The following is a 12500-nucleotide window of genomic DNA, read 5'->3' on the forward strand; positions in this document are numbered from 1 at the left end:
CCTTGCCTTTCCTTTCCTTCTTTCCCTTCCCTTCTCCTCTCCTTTCCTTTCTTTCCCTTCTCGTTCCTTCTTTCCCTTCCCTTCCCTTTCCCTTCCTTCTTTCCCTTCCCTTCCATATTTCTCTCCTTCACACTCCTTCCTTTTCCTATCTTTCACTCCCTTCCTCCCTTCTTTCTCTTCCCTACCCTCCCCCCTTCCTTTCCTTCCCTCCCACCATCCCTTCTACCCTCCCTCCCTTTCTCTTTCTCCCTTTCCATGCATTTCCTCTCCCTCTTCCATCCCTTCCACACCACCTCCCTCTCCCCACTCTTCCTTCACTCCTTTTTCTTCCCTCCCCACTTCCTCTCTTCCCATTCCCCTCCCTCCTCCCCTTCCTCCCCTCCCTCACGCCCTCTCTCTCTCTCTCTCCGGCAGGGACAATGACCTCCAGCAGCTACAGGTTCGGGCCAGCGTGTCGGGTCATGCGCGGGTCACCTTCCACGTGACCTACGAGGAGCTCCTGAGGCGGGTCAACGGCTCCTACAGGTACACGCTGCACCTCAACCCGGGACAGGTGAGTGATGGGGGGGGTAGGGGGGGGGAAGGGGAGGTTGAGGTTAGGGGGGTTGGGGTAGAGATTGAAGTGTTATTTTTTGTTTTTGTTTTTGCTTTTTCTTTATTTTTGTTTCTTTTTAATCTTTTCATTATTTGTTGTTATTCGTTTGTTTTCCTATTCCTGTTTTTTTTTTTTATTGTTGATTTTTCTTTGTCTGGTTTGTTCTCATGATTCGTGTTCTAATTACTGTTTTTCTTATTATTTTGTTATCCACTTTCTTTATTTTCCTTTTCTTTTCCTTATATGGCAGTCACCCTCCTCCTCCTCCTCCTCCTCCTCATCCTCCTCCTGTAAACATATCTAAACATCTTTTTTCTCTCTCTCTCTCTCCCTTCCATAGTCACTAAAATCTTAACGTCATTTTTCTTTTATTCTTATTCTTATTATTTTTTATTATTCTTTCTCCTCTTCATCCCTCTTAAACTCCTCCTCCTCCTCTGCCTTCTCCTCTTAAACTTAACTACATTTTTTTTTCTCTCTCTCCCTCCCATAAAGTTAGCAAGATTCTTAACAGTCTTCTTTTTTCTCTTCTTAATATTATCATTATTATTGTTCCTCCTCCTCCTCCTCCTCCTCCTCCTCCTTCATCCCTTTTCTTCTCCCTCCCTCCCATAAAGTTAGCAAGATTCTTAACATTCTTCTTTTTTCTCTTCTAAATATTATCATTATTATTGTTCCTCCTCCTCCTCCTCCTCCTTCATCCCTTTTCTTCTCCCTCCCTCCCATAAAGTTAGCAAGATTCTTAACATTCTTCTTTTTTCTCTTACTATTATTATCATTATTATTCCTCCTCCTCCTCCTCCTCCTCCTCCTTCTCCTCCTCCTCCTACATTGGGTCCCAAAATAGTAACCACACATACATCATGAATGGGAGACCTCTGCAAGCGATGCAGGAGGAAAAGGATCTTGGAGTCACTATCAGCAGTGACCTGAAACACGCGAATCACTGTAAAAAAGCATACAACAAGTCCAACATTATGCTCGGGTTCATAGCGAGGAACTTCGAGTGTAAAACACCAGACGTGATGCTATCCTTGTATAATTCCATGGTAAGACCGCACCTCGAGTATGCAGTGCAGTTCTGGTCTCCCAATTACAGAAAGGACATTGCTTTACTGGAAAGGATTCAACGACGCGCCACAAAGATGATTCCAACCTTCAGGGCTCAACCGTACGAGGAACGACTCAAGCGACTCAATCTCTTTACATTGGAGAAAAGACGCCTACGAGGAGATATGATTCAAGTCTTCAAGTATCTAAAAAAGTTCAATAACGTCGATTACTCCAAATTCTTTGAAATGCAAACCAACTCAAGAACTAGAAATAACGGTTTGCCCATTCAGTCGAGTCGATGTAACACAGACATTGGAAGGAGTTTCTTTTCAAACCGAGTCATCCGCCACTGGAACAATCTTCCCTCAGAAGTAGTAAATGCGAATACCATCAACTCCTTCAAATATAGAATCGACCGTCATTTCGCTGCGTCAGGAGTAAACTGAATAACGAGGGGCTTCCATCTGCTCCTCAATATCGAGGTGCTTTCATCTGCTCACCAAGCCCCAAGTGGCGGTCGAGCAGACTAAATCACCCAAGCGGGCGACCTCGTAATGAGCCAATAGGCTTTCTGTTGCCTGCATTTCCATGTTTCCATGTTTCCTCCTCCTCCTTCCTCCCTTTTCTTCTCCTTCCCTTCCATAAACTCACAAGATTCTTCACACCTCGTCAACAGCCTCGACCTTCACACCCACGGCTTCAAGGCCTCTTTCTGACGGCCCTTGTCGCCTCGGTGTTAAGTGTCCGCGCCCTTGCAGCATTCTCCCTTGGGACATATTATACGCCTTGCTGGCTCACCCCTCTAGCCCACCTCTCTCTCTCTCTCTCTCTCTCTCTCTCTCTCTCTCTCTCTCTCTCTCTCTCTCTCTCTCTCTCTCTTCTTTTTAACTTTTTCTTCTTTCATTTTCTTCGTTTTCTTCATTTTCTTGATTTTCTTTTCCCTTTTTCATCTTTTTTTTCTTCTCTTCTCTTCTCTCTCTCTCTCTCTCTCTCTCTCTCTCTCTCTCTCTCTCTCTCTCTCTCTCTCTCTCTCTCTCTCTCTCTCTCTCTCTCTCTCTCTCTCTCTCTCTCTCTCTCTCTCTCTCTCTCTCTCTCTCTCTCTCTCTCTCTCTCTCTCTCTCTCTCTCTCTCTCTCTCTCCTCCTTTCTTTCTTCTTTTTTTTGTCTTTATTTCTCTTTGCTCATCTTTCTTTCCTTCTCTTTCCTTCCTTTCTTCATTCTGCTTTTATTTATTTATTTTCTTCTTTCCTTCATTCTGCTTCTTTCTTTCATCTTTTCTGTCTTTCTTTTTTCTCCTTTTCTTCCCCCTTTCTCTTCTTTTTCTTCTTTCCCATTCTCTTTCGTCCTCTTTTCCTCCTCCTCCTCCTCCTCCTCCTCCTCCTCCTGTTCACAAATCACCACACACTTTTACAAATACTCTGTTGACATTTATTGTGGTTTCTTCAATGCCGAATGTCTTCAGTTTTGAGAGTGAAAGTTTGTCAAATGTTTGTTCACGTGACTCGACATTTATCTCGCTTCCTTCCTTTCCTTCCTTCCTTCCACACAAAACACAACCTTCTTTCATGTTCCTTCTCCCTTTCTTTGTCCCTCTTCCCTCCTTCCTTCCTTCACTCCTTCCTTCCTTCATTCACTCATTAATTTCCTTCCTTTCTTCTGTCCTTCCTTCCTTCCTTCCTTCCTTCCTTTCCTTCCTTCCTTCCACATAAAACAGAGCCTTCTATCATGTTCCTTCTCCCTTTCTTCATCCTCCTTCCCTCCTTCCTTCCTTCACTCCTTCCTTCCTTCATTCACTCATTAATTTCCTTCCTTTCTTCTGTCCTTCCTTCCTTCCTTCCTTCCACACAAAACACAACCTTCTACCATGTTCCTTCTCCTTCGTCCCTCTTCCCTCCTTCCTTCATTCATTCCTTCCTTCCTTCATTCACTTATTCATTCCATACACACAACACAACCTCTTTTCCTTCTTCTTCTTCATTTCTTCCTTCCTTTCCTCTTCCCTCCCTTTCTTCTTCTCCTATCCTCACATCCATTCATCCATCTTCCCATCCACACAACCTCCCTCTCTATCCACCGTTCCACACATCCACAACAACACTCCCAGATCAACTCAACTCAACACCTCACCCTTCCCTTCTCGTCCCTTTCCAGCGCATACCGAAGGCCGTGGTCCGCGTGAAGGTGCTGGAACGCGAGGCCATCACGGACTATAAGGTGCTGGAGCTGCCCGGCCAGGAGATGAAAGCGCGCAACCCGGGAACAAGCGGTAGGTGAAGTTTGAGTTTGTGGGAAGAATAAGGTTGAGTGGGTTGAAATAGCGAGTGAAGAAGGAAGTGTATAGGATTGCATGGAGAGATGGAGGAGGAGATAGAGGAGGGGAAAGAGGGGGAAATAGACGAACAGACGAATGATAGAGCAAAAAAAACAAGCTAAATGGAAGGGGGAACTTACGCAAAGGTTCATGTAGAGAAAAAGAACCAAGAAGAACCATTTTACGAGGTTTGCCGAGGACTGTAACAACCGTAGAGGGGCAAAAAGAGACGTTGGGTGGCTTGCAGAATCTTGTAAGGGGTAATAAAGAGGGGAGAGGATGAATAGGGGGAGACGAGGCGTGAATAGGAGGGAGAATAATGGATGAAAGAGGGAATGGGGAGGAATGAGGAAGGAGAAGGTTTTATGGGGAAAGTTACTGTGGGAAAGATGAACGAGAAGGAGGAGGAGGAGGAGGACAAAGGGATGAGGGAGAAAAAGGGGGGTGAGTAAAAATGAAGTGAAGAAGCAAAGGGAGGAAAAAGAGGAGGAGGAGGAGGAAGAAGAAGACGAAGAAAAGGAGTATATTGAGGAAGACGAGAAGGGAATAAGACCGAAAGGGGATTGAGTAAAGATGAAATGATGAAGAAGCAAAGAAAAATAAAGAAGGAAGAAGAGAAAGAGGAAAAGGAGAAGGAGGAGGAAGAAGAGAAAAAAGTAGAAAGGAAAGGAGAATAAGTAGTAGGTATAAGACGAGAACAGAAAACAGGAGGAAGAAGAAGAGGAAAAAGAGAAGAAGAAGGAGAAGGAGAAGGAGAAAAACAGACAAAAAAGTGGAAATGAAAGGAGAAAAAGTAGTTCATATATAACGAGAACTTGAAAAAGGAGGAGGAAGAGGAGGAGGAGGAGGAAACGGCAGAGAAAAAAACAGTCAGAAGAAGAGTAGAAGCAGAACATATATGACAAAGATGTGAAAGAGGAGGATAAAAAGAGCGTTTGGGGCATTCCCAGGGGTAGTTTTATGACCCTGGTGGTTGTTTAACAGATCAGCGAACGAACACACATATTTGACAGAGCTTTCGTAGGAGTTTTGGGCATTTCCAGGGGTAGTTTTATGACCCTGGTGGTTGTTTAGCAGATCAAAGAACGAACACACATATTTGACAGAGCTTTCGTAGGAGTTTTGGGCATTTCCAGGGGTAGTTTTATGACCCTGGTGGTTGTTTAGCAGATCAGCGAACGAACACACATATTTGACAGAGCTTTCGTAGGAGTTTTGGGCATTTCCAGGGGTAGTTCTATGACCCTGGTGGTTGTTTAGCAGATCAGCGAACGAGCACACAAATTTGACAGAGCTTTCGTAGGTGTTGTGGGCATTTCCAGGGGTAGTTCTATGACCCTGGTGGTTGTTTAGCAGATCAGCGAACGAACACACATATTTGACAGAGCTTTCGTAGGAGTTTTGGGCATTTCCAGGGGTAGTTTTATGACCCTGGTGGTTGTTTAGCAGATCAGCGAACGAGCACACATATTTGACAGAGCTTTCGTAGGTGTTGTGGGCATTTCCAGGGGTAGTTTTATGACCCTGGTGGTTGTTTAGCAGATCAGCGAACGAGCACACATATTTGACAGAGCTTTCGTAGGCGTTTTGGGCATTTCCAGGGGTAGTTTTATGACCCTGGTGGTTGTTTAACAGATCAGCGAACGAACACACATATTTGACAGAGCTTTCGTAGGCGTTTTGGGCATTTCCAGGGGTAGTTTTATGTCCCTGGTGGTGGTTTAACAGATCAGCGAACGAACACACATATTTGACAGAGCTTTCGTAGGTGTTGTGGGCATTTCCAGGGGTAGTTCTATGACCCTGGTGGTGGTTTAACAGATCAGCGAACGAGCACACATATTTGACAGAGCTTTCGTAGGTGTTGTGGGCATTTCCAGGGGTAGTTCTATGACCCTGGTGGTTGTTTAGCAGATCAGCGAACGAACACACATATTTGACAGAGCTTTCGTAGGTGTTGTGTGCATTTCCAGGGGTAGTTTTATGACCCTGGTGGTTGTTTAACAGATCAGCGAACGAGCACACATATTTGACAGAGCTTTCGTAGGTGTTGTGGGCATTTCCAGGGGTAGTTCTATGACCCTGGTGGTTGTTTAGCAGATCAGCGAGCGAACACACATATTTGACAGAGCTTTCGTAGGTGTTGTGGGCATTTCCAGGGGTAGCTTCATGACCCTGGTGGTTGTTTAACAGATCAGCGAACGAACACACATATTTGACAGAGCTTTCGTAGGTGTTGTGTGCATATCCAGGGGTAGTTTTATGACCCTGGTGGTTGTTTAACAGATCAGCGAACGAACACACATATTTGACAGAGCTTTCGTAGGTGTTGTGGGCATTTCCAGGGGTAGCTTCATGACCCTGGTGGTAGTCTGACCCTTCCTCTGCACCACGAACCTAAAGAAACACTCATTAGGACCCAACTGATCTCCTTTGCGGCCTTTGGAAATAGGTGATGTTAGAGGTGGAAGCGTCTGAGAACACCGACCCATTTCAGTAACTCCTCCCCTTACAGTGACGGGCGGGCCAGTGAGTGACGGGGAGCTTCATGTCCTTTACGAGCACCAGGACCCGCCAGGAGGGGACGGCCGCGGTGTGGATGGCTCCTTCACGCTCTCCTACGATATCACCAACCACACGGACGGCGGCGAGGTCCAGGTGGGTACAGAAGGTTACGTTAGCTTAGGTTAGGTGAGGTTAGGTTAGGTTAGGTTAGGTGAGGTTAGGTTAGGTTAGGTTAGGTTAGGTTAGGTTAGGTTAGGTTAGGTTAGGTTAGGTTAGGTTAGGTTAGGTTAGGTTAGGTTAGGTGAGGTTAGGTTAGGTGAGGTTAGGTTAGCTTAGGTTAGGTGAGGTTAGGTTAGGTTAGGTTAGCTTAGGTGAGGTTAGGTGAGGTTAGGTTAGGTGAGGTTAGGTTAGGTTAGGTGAGGTTAGGTTAGGTTAGGTGAGGTTAGGTTAGTTTAGGTTAGGTGAGGTTAGGTTAGGTTAGGTTAGGTGAGGTTAGACTCCGAAGGGTAGGTTTGCCATTGAACGAAGTAATTAGTTTATGTTTATTGTTACTTGCAATGTATGATAGTAATGATGGTGATATAGTGATGATAATATAAAGGAGAAGAAGAAGACCAAGAAGGAAAAGAACAAGAAGAACATTAGGTTAGGTTAGGTTAGACTTCGAAGGGTAGGTTTGCCGTTGAACGAAGTAATTAGTTTATGTATATTGTTACTTGCAATGTTTATGTTTTTATTTTCATTGCAAATCCGAAGTTATCGTCCATTTCAGTGACTTGCCTTGATTGTATTGCGAATATTTGTCTCATTATTTTTAGCTAATTGGTAATGATAGTAATGATTATGATAATTGTGATGATAACATAAAGGAGAAGAAGAAGACCAAGAAGGAAAAGAACAAGAACAACATTAGGTTACGTTAGGTTAGGTTAGGTTAGGTTAGGTTAGGTTAGGTTAGGTTAGGTTAGGTTAGGTTAGGTTAGGTTAGGTTAGGTTAGGTTAGGTTAGGTTAGGTTAGGTTAGGTTAGGTTAGGTTAGGTTAGGTTAGGTTAGGTTAGGTTAGGTTAGGTTAGGTTAGGTTAGGTTAGGTTAGACTTCGAAGGGTAGGTTTGGCATTGAACGAAGTAATTAGTTTATGCATATTGTTACAAGAAGGAAAAGAACAAGAAGAAGAAAAGGAAAAAAACAAGAATGAAAACGAGAACAAAATAAAAAAAACAAGAGGAAGACAATAAGGAAAATATCTAACCTAATAATGAAAATGATAATAGCAACAACAACAACAACAACAACAGCAACAAAAACAAACATAAAAACAAACTACACAGCGAACGCCTCTATAAGGAAATTCAGTCAACTCAAGAATATAAAAATAACGTCTTGAAGTTAGCCTTGTTTGGCCCTGGACTAAGAGGAGGTGGAGGAGGACTAAGAGGAGGAGGAAGAGGAGGAGGAGGAGGAGGAGGACTAAGAGGAGGAGGAGGAGGAGGAGGAGGACTAAGAGGAGGAGGAGGACTAAGAGGAGGAGGAGGTGGAGGAGGACTAAGAGGAGGAGGAGGAGGAGGAGGAGGACTAAGAGGAGGAGGAGGTGAAGAGCAAGAACAAGAATAACAAGGACAACGAAGAAGAAGAAGAAGATGGAGGAGGCAGAGGAGGAGGAGGAGGAGAAGGAGAACAAAAGGACCAAAAACAAAAAACAAAGATAGGAAGAAGAAGAAGAAGAAGAAGCAGAAGAAGAAGAAGAAGAAGAAGACGAAAAGAAGACGAAGAAGGCAGAGGAGGAGGAACAGGAAAACAAAATGACCAATAAGAAAAAAACAAAAACAAAGATAATAATAATAATAATAATAATAATAATAAGAAGAAGAAGAAGAAGAAGAAGAAGAAGAAGAAGAAGAAGAAGAAGAAGGCAGAGGAGGAGGAAAAGGAAAACAAAGCGACCAATAAGAAAAAAACAAAAACAAAGATAAGAAGAAGAAGAAGAAGAAGCAGAAGAAAAAGAAGAAGAAGAAAAATACGAAAACAACAACAACAAAAACAAAAACAAGAACGAGGTGGAGAAAAAGAACTTTAGCAAAAAGAAGAAAGAAAGAAAGAAAGAAAGAAAAAAAGAAAGAGGAGGAGGAGGAGGAGGAGGAGGAGGAGGAGAGCAAGAACAAAAACAAGAAGAACGATCATAAGGACAAAAATAAGACTCCCTCCGGACCCTCCCTCTCTCCCCCTCCCTCTCTCCCTCTCCCTCCCTCCCTATTTCTTCACACTTCACACTACACACTCTCCCTCTCTCCCTCTCATTCTCCCTCCCTCCCTGCCTCTCTCCCTCCCTCTCCTTCTCCCTCCCTCCCTGCCTCTCTCCCTCCCTCTCCTTCTCCCTCCCTCCCTGCCTCTTTCCCTCCCTCTCCTTCTCCCTCCCTCCCTGCCTCTTTCCCTCCCTCTCCTTCTCCCTCCCACCCTGCCTCGATCCCGCCCTCTCCTTCACCATCCCTCCCTGCCTCTTTCCCTCCCTCTCCTTCTCCCTCACTCCCTTCCTCTTTCCCTACCTCTCCTTCTCCCTCCCTCCCTGCCTCTTTCCCTCCCTCTCCTTCTCCCTCCCTCCCTGCCTCTTTCCCTCCCTCTCCTTCTCCCTCCCTCCCTGCCTCCCCCTCTCCCTCCCTCTCTACACTTCACGCCCCGCCTGTCTCGCATCTGACTGTCCTTCATTCGTTCTTTTTACAGCGTCAACAACATAATAATAAACAGAAGGTGAGGAGTATTTGTGTATATATGCTTGTGTTCTTCTTCTTCGTCTCCCTTTAAAAGAACAGCGTCAGTCCAGTAAGAAGAAGAAGAAATATATATAAGGTTAAATGTATAGTTGTGTGTTTTAAGTAATGGACGGTTAGAAGTAGTTGAAGAGGAAGAAGGAAGGAAGGAAGGAGAGGTAAGGAAAGGAAAGAAAAAGAAAGGGAAATGAAAAGGTAGAAGCGGCATATAGAAGAAGGAAAGAAGGAATGAAAGAAAGGAGAAAGAAGAATGAAAAAGTAGAAGAAGGAAAGAGAGAATCAATGAATGAGAGAAAGAAAAGAAGGAAAATGAAAAATGAAAACGTAGAAGCGTCATACAGAAGAAGGAAAGAATGAATGAATGAAAGAAAGAAAAAATAGAAAGAAAGAGAGATGGAAAAGCAGATTCATTATACAGAAGAAGGAAAGAATGGGAGAAAGTATGAATGAAAAAGAAAGAAAATGAAGGAAAAATGAAAGAGTGAATTCGTCATATATAACAACTGGTCCTTCCCTCTCTCTCCCTCTCTCTCCATGAATGTTTAGACAAAGAAAAGAAAGAAGAAAAGGGAAAGTAAAAAAGTAACCTTGACATCAAACACAACTGTGCTAACTCATGCGCGTGTGTGTCATTTGTATTCACGGGAAGTTGTTAAAGTCTCAAGTGACTCAAAAACACTATTACTCACTAACACACACAAAAAAGTAAGTAAACAGAGAGAGAAACAAACAGAGAAAGAAATAGAGGATAAGAAAGTTAATTCGTCAAACACACCAACTGCTACTTCATTCTCTCTTGTGTCATTTGCGTGAGGTTGTTAAGGTTTCATGTTACGCGGAGACACTTTTGCTCGCTAACACAAAAGTGAGTAAAGAGAGAAAGAAAGAAAGAAAACAAAAGAAAAAAGAAAATTCGTTATACACAACAACTGGTACCTTATTCTCTCTTGTCATTTGCGTGAGGTTGTTAAGGTTTCATGTTACGCGGAGACACTTTTGCTCGCTAACACAAAAGTAAGTAAAGAGAGAGAGAAAGAAAGAAAGACAACAAAAGAAAAAAGAAAATTCGTCATACACAACAACTGGTACCTTATTCTCTCTTGTCATTTGCGTGAGGTTGTTAAGGTTTCAAGTTACGCGGAGACACTTTTGCTCGCTAACACAAAAATAAGTAAAGAGAGAAAGAAAGAAAGAAAGAAAGAAAACAAAAGAAAAAAGAAAATTCGTCATACACAACAACTGGTACCTTATTCTCTCTTGTCATTTGCGTGAGGTTGTTAAGGTTTCAAGTTACGCGGAGACTATTACTCCATAACACAAAAGTAAGTAAACAGAGAGAAAAAGAAAGAAAAGAAAAGAAAAAAGCAAATTCGTCCTACAAAACAACTGGTAACTATTCTTTGTTCCATTTGCGCGAAGCCGAAATAGTCAAGCTCTCAAGTTACGCGAACAGAAAGAAAGAGAGAAGAGAAAAGAAAGAAGTTGTTAAGGTTTTAGGTTGCGCGAAGAGAAACACACACAAAAGTAAAGAAAGAAACAAACAAACAAGGAAGAAAGCAGCGGAAAAGTAGCCATTACACTTTACACACAACAACTGGTCTCAGCCGCGCGTTTTAATTTGCGCGATCTCACATTACGCGCAAACTCTACCTAACACCGCTCCCTTTGTTTACCTCGGGCAGCGCGTGGGCAGCTACTTCGCGCACTTCTTCTCCCCGGAGCGGCTGCCCAAGATGACGACCCACACGGTGTTCCTGCTGGACGTGTCGCTCTCCATGTACAACGGCAAACTGGACAGCATGAAGGAGGCGCTTAACACCATCCTGAAGGACCTGGAGGACGAGGACACGTTTGAGGTGGGTGTCTTATCGCTGGGAATGTGTGAGTGAATGGATGAATAGCTTACATTTGAGGTAGGGTTGCACTTTATCTTTGAGGAATGAATGAATGGATTACGTACATGCTGTGATTAGATTTATAGATTACGTTTGGGGACTTTTTCACGTATATTTCTTACATTTCATTTCATTCACATTTCATCTCTAATAAATACCTTTTCCCGTCATATATTCGCCTTCATGCAGTCTGTTTCACCTCTATCCACCTATGTATTACTTCTTTCTTATCGCCTGCATATAAGTATTCTAAATCTAACCTTTCCCTTCATATCCCTTCACATGTATTTTTTTTTACAACAAAGGAGACACCTCAAGGGCACAAAAAAAGGAAACAATAATAGAGAAAAATTCCGCTACTCGCTGCTCCTAAATATATTCCTTATCACTTCCTTTCATATCCTCGTCTTCTAGCTATCTATTTCACTTTTATCTACCCGTATGTGTGTTATGTACTTCTCCCTCTAGTACCCCTGCCACAATCTTCCTCTCCTTATAGTCAGTAGTCAAGTTTAATCTATTTGTCATAACAGGAATCCATTTCAACACATAGCCTCGTCTTGCTATCTATTTCACTTTTGTCTATCCGTATGTGTGTTATGTACTTCTCCTTCAAATACCCCTGCCACAATCTTCCTCTCCTTATGGTCAGTATTTAAGTTTAATCTATTTGTCATAACAGGAATCCATTTCAACACATAGCCTCGTCTTCTAGCGATCTATTTCACTTTTGTCTATCCGTATGTGTGTTATCTACTTCTCCCTCTAATACCCCTGCCACAATCTTCCTCTCCTTATGGTCAGTAGTCAAGTTTAATCTATTTGTCATAACAGGAATCCATTTCAACACATGCGTACCCATAATATCAAGGCCACCCCATTTTCACCACCTCACGTCTCCTGTTTACCATGTCATTCTTAACACACATATTATCTCTCTCCCCTGCAGATCCTGGCCTTCTCCTCCGAGGTGGTGAGCGTGGGGACCTTCTCGGGGGCGGAGCGCGAGGTGAAGCGAGCCGTCAGGAGGTTGCGGCGTCTCGTGTCCCTCGGCTACTCCAACCTGAACGCGGCGCTGCTCGAGGCACTAAAGGCGGCCAAGATGGGAGGCTCCGAGCAGGCCGTCAAGCAGGTATTAAGGGGGGGTTCCTCTTACTCTTCTTCCTCTTTATACTTTTCCTTTTGATGGTGTTTTTCTTTGTTTTGGTTGATTTGTGATTGTTTTCTTTTCTTGTTTTTGATGTTGTCTTTTGAGTTTAGTGTTTTCTTCTTGGTAAAATGAGTCTTCTTCTTCTTTTCTCCTTCTTCTTCTTCTTCTTCTTCTTCTTCTTCTTCTTCTTCTTCTTCTTCTTCTTCTTCTTCTTCCTTCTCCTCCTCGTC

The 12500-nt window shown here is 43.3% G+C and overlaps 1 protein-coding gene and 1 long non-coding RNA gene across 2 annotated transcripts in view; both read left to right on the forward strand.

The window, feature by feature from the left end:
- The window catches only part of LOC126996883 (inter-alpha-trypsin inhibitor heavy chain H3-like), a 142362-nt gene that overhangs the window by 109876 nt on the left and 19986 nt on the right, over positions 1 to 12500 (forward strand). The window contains exons 5-9 of the mRNA XM_050857802.1: positions 415 to 553; positions 3799 to 3913; positions 6474 to 6616; positions 10908 to 11081; positions 12070 to 12252. Coding sequence (XP_050713759.1) covers positions 415 to 553; positions 3799 to 3913; positions 6474 to 6616; positions 10908 to 11081; positions 12070 to 12252 — 754 coding nt within the window. The remainder of the gene's footprint in view (positions 1 to 414; positions 554 to 3798; positions 3914 to 6473; positions 6617 to 10907; positions 11082 to 12069; positions 12253 to 12500) is intronic.
- On the forward strand, positions 9070 to 10268 carry LOC126996885 (uncharacterized). Its single transcript, XR_007751704.1, has 2 exons — positions 9070 to 10039; positions 10189 to 10268. It is a non-coding gene; the product is annotated as an uncharacterized LOC126996885 (long non-coding RNA).

This window comes from Eriocheir sinensis, chromosome 11 (genome assembly GCF_024679095.1).
Source record: "Eriocheir sinensis breed Jianghai 21 chromosome 11, ASM2467909v1, whole genome shotgun sequence".
Lineage (NCBI taxonomy): Eukaryota > Metazoa > Arthropoda > Malacostraca > Decapoda > Varunidae > Eriocheir > Eriocheir sinensis.